Genomic DNA, 19,651 nt, shown 5'->3' on the forward strand with positions numbered 1-19,651 from the left:
TGCATTTCTTTAAGGGGATCATTCAGATTGAGAATGGCTGGCTGATGTTCTCTTTTACTAAGCTAAGCAGCGTGCCAAAGAGCATAACATAGCACATAATCTTGTTCCCCAGAATTGGCTGGTCTGTAAATGGGGACTTGAAGCTTTGTGTTGTTTCGTTCTGCATTTTCCTGTTCAAGGCACGTTTATGTGGGTCACACTTGCGATTGAAAGGTTTTCACTTAGTCTCCTGTTAGAGAGAGAAAAAGGCTCTCACTGGACTTTCCATTTTTATTGGGGTGGTTTCAGTTTGAGAAGCTTTAGCCGCACAGAGAGCTCCTCTTCAGACGAAGATTAAACACAGTAGTTGAAGCGAGCTACTATTTTGTCAGGCTGAAGCTGAATGCAATGGGGAGGGGGGGTCCGGCTTGAAATCCAAGCGCTCTTTGAGAGGCAAGTTCGCCTTTTATTAATGAAGCAAAGGTTACTCCGTTAGAGAAGGGAGGCTGCTGGCAATCGCTACTGAACTCGGCTATCGGTAGGTACACTAAAAATGACTATTTGCTCCTGGAAAACAAGGATCTTGTCTCTGTCAGCCATCCCAGCAATGGCTAGGCTGGACAACTATAACATTACACAGGCTGCTCAACAGCTTAGTTGGTGCAGAATTCCTTAGTCCTTTCCCTAACAGAAATAACAAAACACCATTTCAACAGCTGCACAGGCTTTTTTCATGCCTGAAGGTGCTGCTTTTGTCTTTTAAAACCATGCAGAGACTGGGACATGCACACTGCAGAGAATCTTCTCTATGGATCTCTTTTTCCTTAAACTGGCAAGGGGGAATCCCATAAGGTAGATCAGCGGCAGGACAGAGCAGAGCATATTTCCATTGCTGCTTGGCTGTTGTGGAATGAGCTCCCCGAAGATGCAAATACCTTCAGGTTTTAAACTAAGGTGCAGACCTCTTTTTAAAGTTAGCTTTTGAGGACTAGGGCCAATTCTGTAGTGTTCAGTAATCTTTAAAAATGTCAAAACGTGTATGTGAGATGGTTGTATTCAGTCTCTGAGCTACCTGAGCTCAAAGAACACACAAATGGATACAGTGGTACCTTGGGTTAAGTACTTAATTTGTTCCGGAGGTCCGTTCTTAACCTGAAACTGTACTTAACCTGAAGCACCACTTTAGCTAATGGGGCCTCCCGCTGCCGCCGCAGCACAATTTCTGTTCTCATCCTGAAGCAAAGTTCTTAACCCGAGGTACTATTTCTGGGTTAGTGGAGTCTGTAACCTGAAGCATACCACTGTACATTTAAATGTAAGGCAATACTGTAGTTGAGTCATCTCAGATTTCAAGCTGTCAAGGAACACTATTATATACTTTTCCTACTCCTAAAAAGGTAGCTTCCCATTCCACGGAATTTGTGTCGGCAAGTGTGGCTTGTGTCTCTGCTCGGCTTAGCTGTCTGCTCGCTACCCCACTGCACGCACGCAGCTGGTTTCCCTTTGTGAAAACGCCAGCCGTGTGGAATCACCCAAACCTAGCTTGATTCCCCAATACCTCAACATGAATAGCAGCAAAACACTATTCTGAAGAACAGAATCCAGAATTCTCTAACTCGAGAGGTACTGAACCATATGGCCTTGTTGTTGCCATAACAAGCTACTCCCAACAACCATATTTTGCACACTAGCAAATTATCACAAGCTCGGCTGCCTCCAACTTCTCTCCTCGTCTTTAAGAAACTAGGAAGTCTCTGTATAAACTCTAATGCAGGCATAGGCAAACTTGGCCCTCCAGATGTTTTGGGACTACAGCTCCCATTATCCCTGACCACTGGTCCTGTTAGCTAGGGATGATGGGAACTGTAGTCCCAAAACATTTGGAGGACCAAGTTTGCCTATGCCTGCTATAATTTAAGCATATTTTTAATAGTGGATGTCATAGGAAACTGGTTTAAGAAGTGAGGTAGTCTCCTCTGCAGCCAAACACACAAAAGGAGCAGGGAAGGAGCTATAGCTTGTGGCACGTTCATATGCAAACTGTGGTATGTTGGAGTGGCCTGTTGTATCTGAATTGCGTGGCTTGTTTCTCTTTAGTGATTTCATTTTTCTAAGTCCAACAATACTTTCTGCTGGCTTGAGTGGTGCTTTCTGAAATAAAGGCATCCAAAGACAATGCATATCTAGAGTCCACATTTGGAATACATCATGCCAGCTGAGTTAGCTCACAGTGGCACAGTTGTACTGTTTACAATCTAGATTTCTACAGATTTCCAGACCTTTGCTTTGGGGTACTAAATGTCTCATATAGAGAAAAAGGAAAGAAGTGTGGAGGATCATGAGAGAAAGAGGAACACGAACAATCTTAAGTTTGGTTCAGTGAATGCAATTTTGGATTGAAATGTGGGACATCTGGGCTGAAAAATAAAGTACCGTATTTTTTGCTCTATAAGACTCACTTTTTCCCTCCTAAAAAGTAAGGGGAAATTTGTGTGCGTCTTATGGAGCGAATGCAGGCTGCGCAGCTATCCCAGAAGCCAGAACAGCAAGAGGGACTGCTGCTTTCACTGCGCAGCGATCCCTCTTGCTGTTCTGGCTTCTGAGATTCAGAATATTTTTTTTCTTGTTTTCCTCCTCCAAAAACTAGGTGCGTCTCGTGGTCTGGTGCGTCTTATAGAGCAAAAAATACGGTAGCTATTGACTTACTGCATAGCCTTTAGCAAGTCCCTCGCCCCTTAACTTCAGCTACACATATAGGTAATTCATATTTTTGTTTGTATATCTTTATAAAATAAATTAGGTCACTTTGCCAATGAAAGATGCCCAAGACACCACACAAAAATAAGCCACCTCACAGGATTGCAGTAGAGATAAATTAGAAGGGTTTGCACAAGTAACAAAGAAGCAGAATCCTTTATCAGCATACAAGTCTTCATATGAAAGACAACACAATTAAAGCAATATATATATACACATTTATGGCTTTGTACAAAGGATTATTTTATGCTTTTCCAAACATCAGGCACTCCCCACCCCCTACAAATATCCAAATGAAATTCTGCAGCATATAGCAGTGAGAATCCTCAATGTTCTTACAATTCACACAAACAGCATGCAGAGTATTTTCATGTCAGCAGTGCTGCTTATGTAGAAAGTGGGGGAGAGCAGAATGAGGGAGATGCCCCTCTATAACAAAAGTCCCGTTTTAATGCAGAGTTACATATTTATTTATTTTTTGCTTGCATGAACCACAGTATTACTTTTAGTAATTATAAAATACAAAAGAAAAATTACCTTACTTAAAAATTAATTTTAAATTAACAAGCCTGAACATTTCATAATGCAAACTGAAAATAGTTTAACAAAATAACACCAATCCAGTTATTGATCAAGTGCAAACTTAAGGTTGCAATCCTCGCACACACCGCCATGGAAGTAAGTCCCAAAGAAGTACCTCCAAGCAGATTTGTGCAGAACTGTGCTGTAAGACTGTAAAAGAACTGGTCCACTTTAATCATCTTTTCTCCTTTTCCTTGGGGATGCTCTGTTGAACTGTCAGCATTCAAGAATACATCTGATTACCATTTTAGTCAACTTTGTCAGTTTATCTAAGCCGAGGTCTCAGTAATGCAGGTAATTAATATAACACACAAACAATATATTACAGAATTAGAGCAGTTCTGTTGCAGAATACATTTCTCACAGACTAACAGAGGTGTGAAAAGCCCCAAACAAGGCTGCTTGGTATATATTAAAGATCCACACAGTCCACAAAGCCATCATTTACATTTTTAAATCTAAAGTAAGATCTATCGAGAAGCATATTCAATCCGCAGTTACATGATTTGTTGCATTATACCACCCCTTCGTTAATGTTTTGATTCCCTAGAAACTACTTAGCAGGATTTACTAGGCTACATAATTGGGAATCGCAAGTGTGGGGGGAGCCCTGTTGTACCAGGTCCCATAAACAACTGGTTGGCCACTTGAGAGAACAGGATGTTGAGCTAGGCGGGCCACTGGACTGATTCAGCAGGCTCTCAGCATTTTGGGTGTCCAATGTGCTAAGTACGACCTTTCTGCTTTCAGGGATATGCTAAACTTTGTGTAGGTAAAACTGAGCTGAAGACTGGATGAGACGGATGAATGTTTAAATAAGCTCAGGAATGTCTTTTCTTTGACCTCCCCACTCCCCTCCCAGGTATATATTATATATTAAATGTTTTGATGGGACACTAAGTCTCACTGGAATTCCTTGGGGAAAAGAAGCTGAGAGGGGCTAAGGGCAAGGAAACACATGCTTCCTGGCCAAAAGCAGGTTTTGACCACCGAAGGGACCCCTGACCATTAGGTCCAGTCGTGGCTGACTCTGGGGCTACAGTGCTCATCTCGCTTTATTGGCCGAGGGAGCCGGCTTACAGCTTCCGGGTCATGTGGCCAGCATGACTAAGCCGCTTCTGGCGAACCAGAGCAGCGCACAGAAACGCCGTTTACCTTCCCGCCGGAGCGGTACCTATTTATCTACTCGCACTTTGACGTGCTTTTGAACTGCTAGGTTGGCAGGAGCAAGGACCCGAGCAACAGGAGCTCACCCCGTCGCGGGGATTCGAACCGCCGACCTTCTGATCAGCAAGTCTAGGCTCTGTGGTTTAACCCACAGTGCCACCCAGTAAACATGTTGAAAGGCACATTGGGGACTGTACCCTAACCTCCACATGGATGGTTTATGGCACATGCTCATCACCCCTCACTCTCTTAAAAAACATCAAAGTATTCCACAAAACTTATCTAGTTCTGAAACAGGGACACAGTGGCTGGCTAGGTGTTACAGGGTTCCAGCTCCCATCTTCTCTGACCAACGAAAGGTGGTTGATAAACCCCAATGACATTGGTATGCCAAGGAGCCACCAAAACGATAGCTCACAATTTTGTATATTCTATAATAATTACTCGCCCCTATGTTGTAAACTTGCTCTCCTAAACCCCCTTCAAAGAGAGTAAACTGTGAGGGCTTTGAGGAAACGCCACCTAAAGCTATTGTGATTTCTATGATTTGAGACTGCAAAGTTAGTCGCTGAGGTTCTTTCCTGGAAGATGTGGTCTTATACCATAATGTAATCTAAAGCAGCTTCTGGCTCTTTGAATAAATAAGAAGAGGAGGCAATGGAAAAAGAAATGGCAGACCCTACAATTAAGAACAAGTGAAACTAAAAATGGATTTGCTAGAGCGACGTTAAGCTGAGAAGTTTTTGCTCCTGGAGTTACAAACATTATAAAACTCTAGTAAAATAAATACAAAAATGAGTATATGAATATACAAACCATTTAACAACACTTAACACTTTGGGGTAGTCAGTGTTAATTATAAGAAATAGAAGTTTTCTGTATTTATAGACCAAGAGATCACCTTTGTGCCAGGAAACCACCTCCCACCAAAAATTACACCTAAATGTCTTCTCTTTAGAAATCTTACACAGTGCTAATATAACCCCCCCCCAATCTAGTTAAAATACTGTATACAAAATGTTATGAATGTTATTAGGCATCTTGGATTCTGCAAGTTTTTAAGGAGCTCATATAACAAAGTAGAGATGTAAGAAAAATATCTATATGCCTATTACAAAAATTCAAGTTGATCAATAAAATTGAAATCAATCAGGAAGTCAGCCCCACAATAAATCTACATAATCAAACACATAGGCGACAAAGCAAAGCCTTCAATCTGCTCTCTGATTTGGAAGTCCAAATGGCCAACAACTTTGGTTAGATCATATTCCACGATGTGTTCTCCTACAAAATGTGCAATTTTAATACACTTAAGGCAGTTAATCCGGCTGTCTGCAGCTCTCTCTGAGTTCATCAGATCAAAAGATATATGGGATGAAAGTTATGAAGGTTTAAAACTATCACAGTATTAAAAGCTTTAACCTTTTCTTGGGTCAATGCAAAACATGATGCACAAGTATTTTCTTCGTTCCTACGACACTGTAGTGAGTTTGGCACTTCCAAATAAAGACATTTCCAATGGCACATTTCTTACCAATAGCAGCAAATAATATGCAAGTATCTTGCAAACATCCTGTACAGGAAAAATGTATCTGCTGCCAAGTCTGACAAGAGAAAATAAAATACAAAAAGAAAAAACAAAGAGGTTGAAGGACATCTTTGGACTTCCTTGTTCACTTCCTGCGGTCAGAGATGTCTGAAGTACTTTAAATTTCAGCCTAGGATAATGGAAAGAAAATACACGATGATGGAAAGGAAAGAAAAACATTCAGCATGCAAGACAAGAATGCATATAGTGGTATCCAAATACCTAAGAGAACCAAGAAGCAAAGAGTCCACTGCTTTATGGAACACATCCGTGTTTTATAAATGTGAGCCAATTTCAGTATAATATTGGCAAATCCATGTTAAATAAAATGTTGTAGAATTTGTTGGTCTTTTAAAGGACTTTCCTGGAAAGGACCATTCCTGGGTGAATACCTTAATGCATGCCTGCAGGCACATTTGCAAGCTTTTAATTCCCATATGATAGTCCATGCATGTCTTAGCTTTGAGCATCTTTACATTTCAACGCCCTTGTTAAGCCACACTTCATACTTCTCTTTTATACTCTACTGGTATAAAGTAAATGTATGACTCAATTGTAAACTGAGGCGCTTTGGGGTCACAAACTTTAATTGAGAACATTGAGGAATTCATACCTCAGAGTGACTGGTATAAGTTCACTCTTAGCATAATAGTCTCAGCAGATTTTAAAGAGCACAAATTTAAACTGAGTTACATGACAATTTGCCACCCAATAACTATATGATGCCCTTTGAAAAACCTCCTCCTTTGACATAGTGACTAGCCTCACAAATTGTAGTTTATCTCTTGGACACCTTCAAACTGTGGGGTTTCACCTAAGGTGGTAGCTTGTTCATGAATCAGCTTATGTAGAACAGCCCATTTCATTTTTTCATTTTTAAAAAGTTAAGAATAAAGAGCAAGACACTGTAATCTAAATAAGACCTTTGCCTTCACAACTCTACTACGGCTATCTCTGATTTCCAGTTTCAATTAACTTCCCTGAACCTCCCCCCCCCTCCCCGAAGCTGCTATCATATCACAAGAATCAGCATTTCATCTCTTACTCACTCTTCAGAAACACCATTCTTTGTTTTGTAAAATCAAACCCCTTCGTTCAACAAGGTAAAGCACTGTGTCAAACTTTCCCTTCTAGAACTTATCCCTAACACTACAAATTATTGCTTATTATCCTTGGTGTATATTACCTTCCCATTTCATTCCAATTTTGAATTGGAAATGTTTCTTCTGTGGCAGTTAGGGTAATCCACACTGGAAATTTGTCAGTTTGCAGAGAATTTTTCTGATGCCCTAGAGATTTAGCATGGTTATTTTACTTCTGTTTAGTAAATGAAAACGAAGGTTTTGACACTACCAATCTTGCCACCCACTTACTGTTACAGTGGTGCCCCGCAAGACGAATGCCTCGCAAGACGGAAAACCCGCTAGACGAAAGGGTTTTCCGTTTTTGAGCTGCTTCGCAAGACGATTTTCCCTATGGGCTTGCTTTGCAAGACGAAAACGTCTTGCAAGTGTTCCGATTTTTTTCCGCTTTCCCCCCCTTTTTCTAAGCCGCTAATCCGCTAATAGCCTTTTAGCCGCTAATCTGCTAATCCTTTAATAGACACTAAGCCTTTAATAGCCGCTAAACCGCTAATAGCGCTAATCCGCTAATAGGGTTGCTTCGCAAGACGAAAAAACTGCTAGGCGAAGAGACTCGCGGAACGGATTAATTTCGTCTTGCGAGGTACCACTGTACTAATGAACTCATGAAAAGGATTTTTTTCCCATGGAAAGAAATAGCACTGGAAAACTTCCCATCCCACCTCACTATACCTTCATGACAGAGAAGGGTACAGTATGCATAGCTTCTCCCATTAGTGGAAGAAGTCACACCTCCTGAATTCTGTCCTGCCATACACCTGCTGAAGGTACAGGAGCATCCTTTGAGTCAGGAACTGATAACCATGTTATGTATAAATAAAAGAGAACCAACCTTCCAACCTTATCCCGAAACCCAGCTGTGTGTTGTTGTCTTTACGCCATGCGACAAGCTTTGGTTAGGCAACACACTGTCAAAGTTAAAATCTAATGTTTCCCCATCCATGAGCTCATTCCGAATTATTGACTCCATATCACAGTCCAATCGTTCAATCGACATGTCATCTAAGTCACTGGGAAGCTTCTCCTGATGGAAAGAGACAATTCCCAGTCTTCCGTAGCCATTGCAGCTGTTCACAGTGGTATAAGGGTTTATGCTGCTCATCTGCATAGGGTGGCTCATAGGCACTTGTACTGAGTTTTTCGCGGCGGAGGAACGATTTAAACTCGATGCGTGAGACACAGTGCTAAGTGTGAGAGACAAGGTATGGCTGTTAACTGCTGGTGTTTGTTGGACATGTCCCTGGTGTGGGTGGACACTGGGGGAAATTAGTTTGTTATGGGCCTGTTGGCTGCCATAGGGTGATATTGCCGTGTTAGTGGCCATCAGTACATTCTGTCCCAGCACTCGGCCACTAGGCTGGGAAACATGAGTATCTACAGATGCCAAGATCTCATTGTGTGGAGGTGAGTCAGAAGTAAGCAACTCCTTCAGAAGGCCTACAGGGCAGTTGTATTGGCTGAGGTTTCCATAGCTTGGTTTACTATCTTGAAGAGCTTGCATGGGTATCTGCGACAAGGAGTTCATGCTGGGCTGAGCATAACTGTATTTCCTGTAGTCGGCACTGGGCGAACCTATACTTGTGTTGGATGAAGTATATGAATAACCGGGAGACTGCTGCATCATGGTAGTGGGTGGGGACTGGGTTGATCCGGTCAGGGATGTGTTAGGAGACAAAAGATTGAGGTTATCCAGGAGGTTCTCCATGTTTTCTGAACTACTCATCTCAGAAAGGCTTGGGAGAGTCGAAGCCATTTTGGTTGTGGATGGAGGGTAGACCATGGCGTGTACATCTCCTTCTCCAAGGTCATCTTGTTCTGGAACAATTGGAGAAAGCCTCCCACTGATTGTACTAGCATTAGAGCTGGTTCTAGGTCTAAAAGTGCTCCAGTTATTATCAAAGTCATCATTGCTGTGAGAGCTGGGGCTTGCAGGCCATTTTGAGAACTGTGTGCCTGAACTGTCACAATTTCCCTCTTGACCTGCCTGAAGAGCTGCTTTTTTCTTTGCAGCTCTACCTCTGCTTTTGGCAAACTTGCTGCTGTTGTCCATGGATGCAGCCCTTCTCCTGGGCGACTTGCCACTTTTGCCTCCTTCTGGATTGAGCATCCACCATGAGCTTTTTCCTGTTCCTTCGTTCTGTACTCTGATAAACTTGCTGTGCAGTGAGAGGTTGTGACGAATTGAATTCTGGGAAGGAGAAAAAAGTTGCAAGGAAAAAGGTGAGTCATACTTAACTCCGGTATTTTTCTTCAATTAGAAAGCCATTTCATCAAATGCATGAAAACTATTGAAATCCCATTTCCCAATGCAATAGTTCACTTATTGCCACGTGGTAGACACAATTGCTCCTTTGGGGTGGTATTCTACTAATAAGTCCAGTCAATGCAAGAATTTCTGCTTGTACAATGGGTTTCCACCCTTCTTCCCCGATTGTGCTCTTCAAAATCTAAAGTAGAATAGGTTGGAGGCATCAGGGGGAGGAGAGTGTTCCATTGTACAAGGAAACATCTTTGCACTGCCGGAATGATTGCCTTTAGCAGTACATTGGATTCCCCCCCCTTTTTTTAAAAAAAAATCTTTATTGAATTTAAATTACACACTTATACAAAGAATTTACAATCTCATACTACAAAAAGAAAATTAAAGAAAAAATAATTAAGGGGGGAAAATAAAATACAAAAAAAAAGAAAGAAGAAAAAGCAAATTTACGTACATTAAAAAACACTTAATCTTCCTAATTAATACCCATTGTTTTTAAGTAAAATGGGGGAAAGACTTCAACATCTCTGCTGTGAACCGTTCCCTGTTTAAGGAAGGTTTGTACGCATAGAAATGTTTTCACAGGATTGTAGAGTTGGAAGGGGACCCCCAAGGTCTTCTGTTTTTCAACCTCATTAGCTGTTTCTATCTATCCTTGGAATTTGAATGCCTAACAACTTATTTTACTTTATTTGTGCCAGGATCCAGTATTGTGGAAATGTGTGTCTACCATTGCCAAAACGGACTTTTAAAGAAAGTTACCTGTTCTTTACCTTGAAATATAATTCAAGGAAAGGTGTTCTATTTACCACTGCTGTATTGTTCTTAAAGGTTTTAAAACCCTAACGTCAAAGCCACCTCAAGAAAAATCTGTAATCCAATAATAATATCTATCCAATCAGCCCGGGCTGTTCTCAGAGCAAACCAAAGTCTGAGCATGCACACCATTTCATTATTTTGTTCAGAGAGCTTAAAGTGCTAAATGTTGGCCAAACAAACAGTAACCCCTTTATCCAAGCCATTATTCTCAAAAGTCATAGTGTACAAGTAAGCAATAATGAATTTCAGAGTAAGTGCCTCAGAATAACTGCTCACAGTATGAGTGAATTTACTAACACCTTATATGAATAATGAACTTTACACAAATTATAATCATAGAACTGTAGAGTTGCAAGGGATCCCATAAGTTTTTTTAAAAAACACCTTGATGCATTTTATATAAAGATAACCAAATGGCCTTTAAAAAGGATCCTTAATTTGCAGCTCCACTGATCAAGTTTCCCCATACCAATTAAAAGGGGTTCCAAACAATGTCAAAAAAGTAAATTGTCAGTTGATTAAAATAGATAACAAACAAGGACAAAGTCAGTACACACTGTTTTACCATGTATACTGCTACCCAAGGAATAAGTGTTGGGAGTAGCAGTGAAACATGCCCCAAACCTTTGCCTTCCAAGAGAGAAAATTAGCATTGGAACAACAGAGTTTAGAAAAACTGAATTTGTGGTTTATTACCAAAACTATACAGATCATTGGGAATTGTCTGGCAATTGTTCAGTCGAGTCAATAAAGAGGACAGGAAGGAGATGAGGATGGCTGAGAGATAGAGCAAAATGTGAGAGATCAATGAAAGCTGGAGAGAGGAGCTGGTGAAATATAAGAATATGGGACAATTATAGATGGCAGACAGACTTGCAGAAAGCTACACTGGCTTAGAGAAGGGAGTCAAATACAAGTGATGTTTTGCCTGAAATTGTGTCGCTAACTTGCTTGGCAAGTTAAGAGAGGCAAGAAAGGAAGCAGAACTAGAGATAGGAACCAAAGCACAAATACAACCTCTCCCACGGCCAAGAGGGCAGATGGTGCCTCTTCCTTAGGGGCCTGATTTGAATCTGAACTGCTGTCCTTTGTACCAGGACCACAGAGGTGTTTGGACTGTTCTTTATAGACACCCTGGCTCTTAGATAACAAGGTGTAGATTGTTGTCAAAAAGCACACACAAAAAAGCAGTGAAGGGGGATGAAGGGAAGACCAAGGTCCCCGCCTGAGCCTCGCATCATGCAAAAAAATTCCCGGGTGAATGCAATGAACACAAGCATTGACAAGCTACAAACTCCCTTGGAAGCCTTTCAAAACCAATGAAAAATAACGCACATTGAGGAGGTGAGGGGAAGCTGGGGGAGGAGAGAGTTCTAGCTGGAGAGTCCTGTTCTAGGCTCGGCAATATGTGGGAGGATATTTCCCCCTAAAACAAAGGAAGGAAAATGCATTGACAGTGCTAGGGCGTCTTTCTCATTCCTGCCATGGGAACCAAGTGCAAAGATGTGTGAACACTCTTTGGGAGGAAGTTCTTGACCTTAATGAGTGCAGGTGCCAGTGGATTTGGTGTTTTCCTTCTTTTTTAGGTCTTGGTGAAGCCAAGCAGTAGTTGTGCCAGGAAGCTTAATCTCATTATTATTTTGTTAAAAGCTTGGTGGGGCGTGCATGCATTCCAGAGTCCCCTGGCCTGCTGAACAGAGTGTTGGGAACTTCTCCTGTGGTGTGTGTTAATGGAGGACAGACAATGTGTATTGCAGCCATCTTTGCCCTGTTTGATAAGCCTCTGCTTAGTATACCTATTTCCATCAAATTGGTGATTTTGTAGGCAGTGCAGAGGAGAAATACTAAGATGACAGCTGTGCTTAACCCTCAGTATCAACATGAAAAAATGGATAAGAACACTAATCACTAGACCCACAATATTGGAAGGAGTCCATATAACTATAGCCCTGGCCTGAAGACCCAAACTCACACCTGTCTGGTAGCATTTTAAGGTACTCACATTAGTGTTTAAAGCTCTAAACAACCTCGGCCCCAAATCTCATTGTGTAAGCTTTGTAATATGATGAAGACACACCTCTTTGCCCTGGCCTTTGGCACCAGAGACTTTTTTAAGGACCCACCCTATTCTTCCTATTGTAAATTGTGTTACTTGTTTATTTACTATTATTGTTATTTATTCTTCAAAGGCAGTGTGTACCAAGAAAGAAGATTCCACCTAAACATTAGGAAGAACTTCCTGATAGTAAGAGCTGTTCGACAGTGGAATTTGCTGCCAAGGAGTGTGGTGGAGTCTCCTTCTTTGGAGGTCTTTAAGCCGAGGCTTGACAACCATATGTCAGGAGTGCTCTGATGGTGTTTCCTGCTTGGCAGGGGGTTGGACTCGATGGCCGTTGTGGTCTCTTCCAACTCTATGATTCTATGATTCTATGAAACCACCGAGTGAAGAATAGAGAAAGAAGAAGTAATACAGGAAGAACATAAAGGCACATCCTTGCACTATAAAAGGAAATGCTGAAATGAAAACAAGGCAGCTGTACAGAAGGACAACACATCCTGCACAACAAGCATGGAAGCAGATTCCCATGAGAAATAGGGTGAAGACCTCACAGTGCCTCTGAACTGGGAGTCCAAGACACAAGAGCACTGATGGCAAAAACCACAGATTGCATATACCTCAGCAAAAAGCACCTGTGTCAAGCAGCAACTGTATCCCAAAGGAACAGCCAATGAATACAAGATTTAACTACCACTGCAAAATAGCACAAGTATCCAAGAGTCTGGGCATCAAGCTCTTCATCAATAGACACTGCTGGCCAAACACTCTTCTTGCAGGAGCATAGTTGGAGAACAAGCTCCATGATGAGCTGTGAATGTCTGCTTCAAAAAGTACTAGTGGCAAAAACCACTAGTGGGGGACTATATATGATTTTACAGGATCATGATGATCACATCCAGCAGGTGCTCCCATGAATAATCCACCTGCTGGAAGTCAACCCATCCAGGAAGAAGACTAGGCACATGCGACCTTAAGAGGTAGGGAAGGATATTGAGTCGGAGGTGTTCGCTCCCAAGCAAAAGCAGTGAAGCAAGCATCCAGTGTTCTCATCTTAAGCCACATCTGCTCTGATTCAATGACACACTTTTAGCCCAAAAAACTGCCGGGCCCAACCTCTAGAAGCAACTGACAGCATAGGATCAGGTTACCTAAAGGATCACCTCCTCCTGGACCTACCAACCCAGATCTGAGATCTTCTTTGAAAGCCATTCTTCAGGTTTCCTCACCTAATGAGTTTCAGCAGATGGCTACAAAGAAGTGAGCCTTTTCAGTAGTGGCGCTCCAGTTATGGACTGCTCTTCCTAGAGAGGCTTACCTGAGACTTTTGTGTTTATAGAGCCAGGTGAAAACATTTTTATTTTTGAAGCTTATAAACTTTAAAAGATATTAAGGATAATTATGTTTTTAGGATCCAAGATTGGAAAGTTTTGATGCTGCTATGTTTTATTTTTTGTGCTTTTTATTCTGCATTTAAAATGTTACGGTTATGCATGGTTTTTTTCTATAATTGTGGTTCTCTGCCTGTAAGCAGCTAGAGAAAACTTTGTTTATAAAATGTATATCCTGTCTGATAACAAAAACAAACAAACAGTACCTTTGTTTTTACTAAAGTGCAAACTGCAAAACACATAGGTTAAGGATCAAAATAGATGGGTATCTTAAGCGTGTTTGCATATGAAGCAGGTATGTGTGTGGAGGTGCATGCTTTGCCCACAAAAAGGAGTCCCCTTTCCTACCTTCCTCCAAGTACAGTTACTTGGTTTAAGCAGTTTTATTATTGCTGTCATTGGAGCTCAATTGGGGAAAATCTGATTACAGTGGTACCTTGGGTTACATACGCTTCAGGTTACACACGCCGCTAACCCAGAAATAGTGCTTCAGGTTAAGAACTTTGCTTCGGGATAAGAACAGAAATCGGGCTCTGGTGGCGTGGCGGCAGCAGGAGGCCCCATTAGCTAAAGTGGTGCTTTAGGTTAAGAACAGTTTCAGGTTAAGAACGGACCTCTGGAATGAATTAAGTACTTAACCCGAGGTACCACTGTAAAAGCAACAGAGCACTGCAAGGTAAGGAAGAGGGAGGGATCAGGGATCAGTTCACATGCCTACATGCTCCTTCATGTGTGAGAAATACACCCCCCCCCCAATTATTGCTTTATATGCAAAGGTGCAAACATGTTCTTAAGATGTGCAGATGGTGCCCGCCGAGTCACTACGTTCACAGGCTTCCGCGCCTGTGATTTTAAGGGTCCCTGCGTCGCCGCAGCGGTAAGACCCAGTCTCTGCAGAGCCAATTCCCTCCGGAGCTCGGAGGGAATCCGCCATTAAGCGATGGCGCCAACCCGGAAGTCCTCGGAGTTTAAGATTTTATCTTGGCTGCTTGCTCAGAATTAAGGCCACTGCTATTCTACCCAAAAAGAATTCACAAGAAAGCAGTAAAACCCACTGATTAAAAATAAATAAGAGTGCTGTTTTAAAGTTTTGCATACTTACTCCAGAGCGTTAAGTGTTTATGATGAAAACAAGAGTTCTCGTGCGCATACATGTCTACACAGAACTTCAAACCTATCTGTTCATGGAAGCGTTTAGGATTTTGCAGAAAGAAGCTTCAGACTTCCTTAGTCATCAGAAAAGTTACAATCTAGTATTCTTATACCGAGGACATTCAAGGTCACTCATGGAGTAGCAAAGCCATCTCCAAATTCTGCCAACGACAACAACAAAGTTCCAAACAGGAAAAGGTTTGTAGCAGAGTGCCTGTTACATAAATTCCTGTTTTTCACGCAGCCAGGAGAGATTAAAGTAAGGATAATTTACTACTTTGCGGGGGGGGGGGGAGTGTGAAAGGGGTAAATATTGAAAAAAATTGTAGCCTAGTCAAACATGTTGTGTCTATTAAGCTTTGCCAAAAGCAGACGACATGACAACACTAGACTGTAAAACATTGAAACTCAACAGCTGGATGAGTGAGTACAGTCACAGGATTTAGAGGCCGGCATTTGTCAGCTGCTTTGTGTCTAGAAAGATTCTGCTTGTAGTGAAAAGTGCTGGATTTTAAACATTTAACTGCCTATTCTAAAAATAAGTTCAAGTTTTACTTCAAGGAAGGGGGGAAAAGACTCAAAGAGCTGTTTCGGATGCAACACTAAGCCACTGTTTAGCACAGGAATGGCTAATCTGCGACCCTCCAGATTTTGTTGACCTGCAGCTTCCACCATCCTTGGTCCCCTGGCCCTTCTGGCTGGCGCCAACACCACCTAGGAGACCACTTCGCTTTAGCATTACAAGAATGAACCTAGGCAAGCCTCAGGCTCGCCTTCCACTCCCCAGTATGGAAGGGGCTGAAAGCATACCTCGGCTGTTGCTCATGAAGCTGGCTTGTTTCAAACTGCAACTAAGATGAACTACAGTTTGGGATTCAGACACAACCCCAAACTGCAGCTAATCTAAAATGGAAGCCAGAGTTTCCCGTCTCTGCCCCTGGCCTGAGGTTGGCTCATCCAAGAGAGTTGCTGGGGCATGGCCAAACTGTGGGTCTTTTGCACTGGAGCCCAGATCTCCTGCCATCCACCATCTTAGATGTCTACCCAAAGACATCTGTGCATATACATTAGCAGATGTGTCATGGCCCTGTGCCCAGAGTCCTTTAAGTACCTAGCAATGCCCTGGGCTCATCCTTGCAATGCTAAACCACAGTTTGAATTTACATGTGACTAATTCCATTGGCCGGTTTCTTCTTTCCTGGGTGTATAACAACTTCATCCATTTAAAAAAAAGCTTTGCAGTGGTTAGTAATTTGGGCTCCAAATTTTGTGAACTTCAGATGGAAACTCTTTGGCAGGTGCACACATTGGTTCCATGTGGCTCCAGGATCCAAATGCTATTATCCGCTGCCCCTGCCATCCTAATCTCTCCAGACTTATAACTGTCCAACCACACAGCCACCAAAAGAATTTCCCTGCTACCCCAAAACATGTAAGCAGGCAACTGTGTATTAAACAGAGAACTTGGGGTGGTATTTGAGTAAGTTCTACTCAAGAGTAGACCTACTGAAATCAATGAATATGGGCTCATCCATAATTCCACTTGTGCCATACCTAGAAAGCATGGATCCCAGTGGTTTTCCCCTTGCCCCATTCCTTTCCAAGGGAAAATCTGCTTTTTAGATCGGAACAAGGGACAATCCGGGGAAAAGAGTGGGACAAGACAACATGTGGACAAACGCCTCATCAAGTTCATTAATTTCAAGGGGTCTACTCTGAGTAAAAGTTACTTGAATTTTAATTGTATAATTAATTTTGTGTGTAGAATACACTTATAGTATGAACAATGGGTTTATTTTTACTGTAATTTTATTTTACTTTCAAGTCTTAAAGAAACCAGTAGCTAATCTACTTATTTCATGGACTAGTGATTTTTTTAAAAATAGGATCACCAGTTATCAAAATATTCCAACAGCCAAGAAGAAGCTCATTCCCCAGACACAGTTATAGGACAGATAAATCAATAAGGCACAGTGTCCTCAACCTTTCCATTACCTCAGACACAAAGTCAAACATTATAAGGAATACTCCAATATGTCATTTCAAGTAGAGAGGAGGGCATTCGGCTTAACCTAAGCAGTGCAATGCCTTTGGATGGGAGTTAAGTGCATTTACTTTGGCCTCAATGTGGCTCAGCGGGCAACTACACAACCAGGGGTGAGAAAACGCAGGCTTAACGTACCATAAATCACTTTTGGCCAAACTACACATTACGTAAAAAAAACCTGGCTGCCACCACTTCATGTCTCCTGGTAATGTTTGGTAAAAGCAGACAGATGAAGTGACGTATCTGTCGCACTTCTCCTGCTTGGTGAACCACAAGCAAAGAGGGCAAGAGTATTGTGTTCCTCATATAGACGGAGGTGGCAGCTGTCATAGCTCTCTGTGGGTGTAATGTTGCCTTCCCATCCCAAAATCAGCACTTTCTCATGTCGGGCTCCTGCGCCAAGGGCGTGTAGGCAGTTGGGAAGAAAGACACACCGAAGAAATGAAATGAACAAATGTTGCTCCAAAACAGAAAAGAAATATATGAAAAAAGATATGGCCTACAGCTGCAGCAAACTACTATAGATTGCTGCAGAGAAGGTTCTGCTATTGTTGATGCAGCAATGCGGAAGGTAGGAAATCACCTTGGAAGATATGGGATTAATGACAATTCAAGAAGGGAGAGGCAACCTCTGGTCTTCCAGATGTGCTACACCCCAACTCTCTTCATCCCTAGCCAGATAACCAGCGGCCCAAACTGACTGACTGCTGTAGTCTAGCAACACCTGGAAGGTTATTAAGTTCTCCACCTCTGCGATATGTTGTCATTAAATGTGGATCTTAAAAGGGATAATGGGACTTCAATTGTTCAATATATACACTATCAAGTACAAAGCTTGATAATAGCATTTATGTTCAAGTAACGTATCAAAGAAGAATTAGTATTAGGACTGTGAGTCATTTTTAAAGTGGTGGAAGTTATCCAGCTAACAAGAAGTTTTAATGTCTGAGAAGGCAGGCATACTCATTTTCCATTTTAGTCATCCTTTTGTATTGTTTTGGAATAATTCTAATTGATGAACTGAACCACAGGCTTTGTTGTCCGTTTTGTTAATTCCGGGTTAGACTGGATATACTGACTTTGTAACACACATTTTAGAAACTTTCACTTTGTTATTTACTATATATAGGGCACAGTAAAAAGTTTTCAGAAAGGTACTCCGAAGTTAAGAAAATTAAGATTTTGTACACAGGTGGCCATTCATTAATTAAGGTTTCCAAGAATTCCTTTAAAAGAGCACCCCTCTAATTAGTCTAATACTTTTAAAGTCAGTTATGAACTGCATCTCTGATTAGTTGAAAGCCTGCCTCATTCTTTATTATTCTGTCCTATTTATAGTAGTATTTCGAGCAATTAGAAATTACAAGAGAAGAGAACTGTAGGGAGGTTTGTTTATTCTACATCTATACTGCACATTGCATTGCCAGAAGAGCTTCTACAGCAGAGCTTTCCAAACTGTGTGTCGCGACGTTAGTGTGTCGGCTGCAGTGTGCAGGTGTGTCACAAGAACATTCCCTGCTCTCCTCCCAGGGCTGGAAAGGAGTTAGTAAAACTGAATTACTGTGAAATGATGCATGTCTAAAAAGTGTGTCACCAATATGAAAAGTTTTGAAAGCTCTGTTCTACAGTTTTTATTTCATTTTTAAAATGTCTGCAGTGTTTTTTCTACCCAGGCACTTCAAATGAAAATGAAACATAAAACAGATTTAAAATAAAACAGAAGGCCTTGGAGCATTAAAAAGTAGCAATGGAAATGTATTCAATACCAGGAAGTAGCTAAAGTTGCCATTTCTAAACCAACTTACTTGGGAGAAAAACACATTGAGCTCAATGGGACTTACTTCCAATTATACATTTATTGGATTGCATTGCGGAAGTTGTTTTTTTTACCAAAGCTCAAGCTGTATAACATAAAAAGGCTTTTAAAAAAAAGACCAAAAGCAAGCAAAGCTAAAAATTGAAAGCTCAGCAGTACTGAAGTTTTATAACTTGGTGTGGAACGACAGAGACATTGCTCAGAGGTAGCACACAGCATTTCCATGGAGAAGGTTCCAAGTTCAATCCCTGGCATCTCCAGATAGGGCTGGGAAAGTCTCTTGCTGTTAGTCTATACTCTACAACAATCAACAACCTAGTGTTGTCCAGGTGTTTTGGACAGCAACTCCAACCTGCCCTAGCTTGCTGTGCTGGTCCCGAGGGTTAACCGTGCGGTGGGATCCGAGTCCAGACCGAGGTCGAGGGTGCAGTATGGAGGCTGTCCGTCAAAGCTGAAGCAGCAGGGTCCAAGGCAGGGAGTCGGGTGAAGTCAGGAACTCTGGCAGGAGAGCAGGACACAGTGCAGGCAGGAACAGGCTACCAGCAATGTTGCTCCCGCAACCTGGGACTGGGGCTGGCTGGCTTTTATCTGCCCTGAGGCATAGGGCGGCCCCGGTCCACAGGTGACTCGCCCCTCCTGGCCTGGAGGCGAGCACTCCTCCTGCGGGAACTTAGTTCCCTCCGCCTCTCTGCCCTGAGCCTCTGCAGCTCAGGAGAGGCTGGAGGGTTACCAGGCCCAGAGGCAGCCTCAGCGTCCTCTGACGGGGTTGAGAGTGGAGCACCTGCAGGGAAAGGGTCCTCAATCACCTCTGGAGCCAGAGCAGACTCAGCTGGTGCCTGCATCTGAGGATCCAGCACAGGTGAGGACCCTTCAGGCTCAAGCCCCAGCCCCGGCT

The 19,651-nt window shown here is 42.2% G+C and overlaps 1 protein-coding gene and 1 long non-coding RNA gene across 2 annotated transcripts in view; both read right to left on the reverse strand.

Moving 5' to 3' along the window:
* Positions 1-2,873: 2,873 nt before the first annotated feature.
* The window catches only part of FOXO1 (forkhead box O1), a 47,070-nt gene continuing 30,292 nt past the window's right edge, over positions 2,874-19,651 (reverse strand). Inside the window, exons 2-3 of the mRNA XM_082216383.1 lie at positions 8,048-9,403; positions 2,874-6,203 (exon numbers count right to left, since the gene is read on the reverse strand). Of these exons, the coding sequence (XP_082072509.1) occupies positions 8,057-9,403 (1,347 nt within the window). The 3' untranslated portion in view covers positions 2,874-6,203; positions 8,048-8,056. The remainder of the gene's footprint in view (positions 6,204-8,047; positions 9,404-19,651) is intronic.
* Positions 7,449-19,651, reverse strand: part of LOC309528875 — a 64,177-nt gene continuing 51,974 nt past the window's right edge. The window contains exons 2-3 of the long non-coding RNA XR_014217948.1: positions 7,678-7,751; positions 7,449-7,642 (exon numbers count right to left, since the gene is read on the reverse strand). This is a non-coding gene — a long non-coding RNA (uncharacterized lncRNA). The remainder of the gene's footprint in view (positions 7,643-7,677; positions 7,752-19,651) is intronic.

Source organism: Podarcis vaucheri (genome assembly GCF_965113315.1).
Source record: "Podarcis vaucheri genome assembly, chromosome: 3".
NCBI classification, from domain to species: domain Eukaryota; kingdom Metazoa; phylum Chordata; class Lepidosauria; order Squamata; family Lacertidae; genus Podarcis; species Podarcis vaucheri.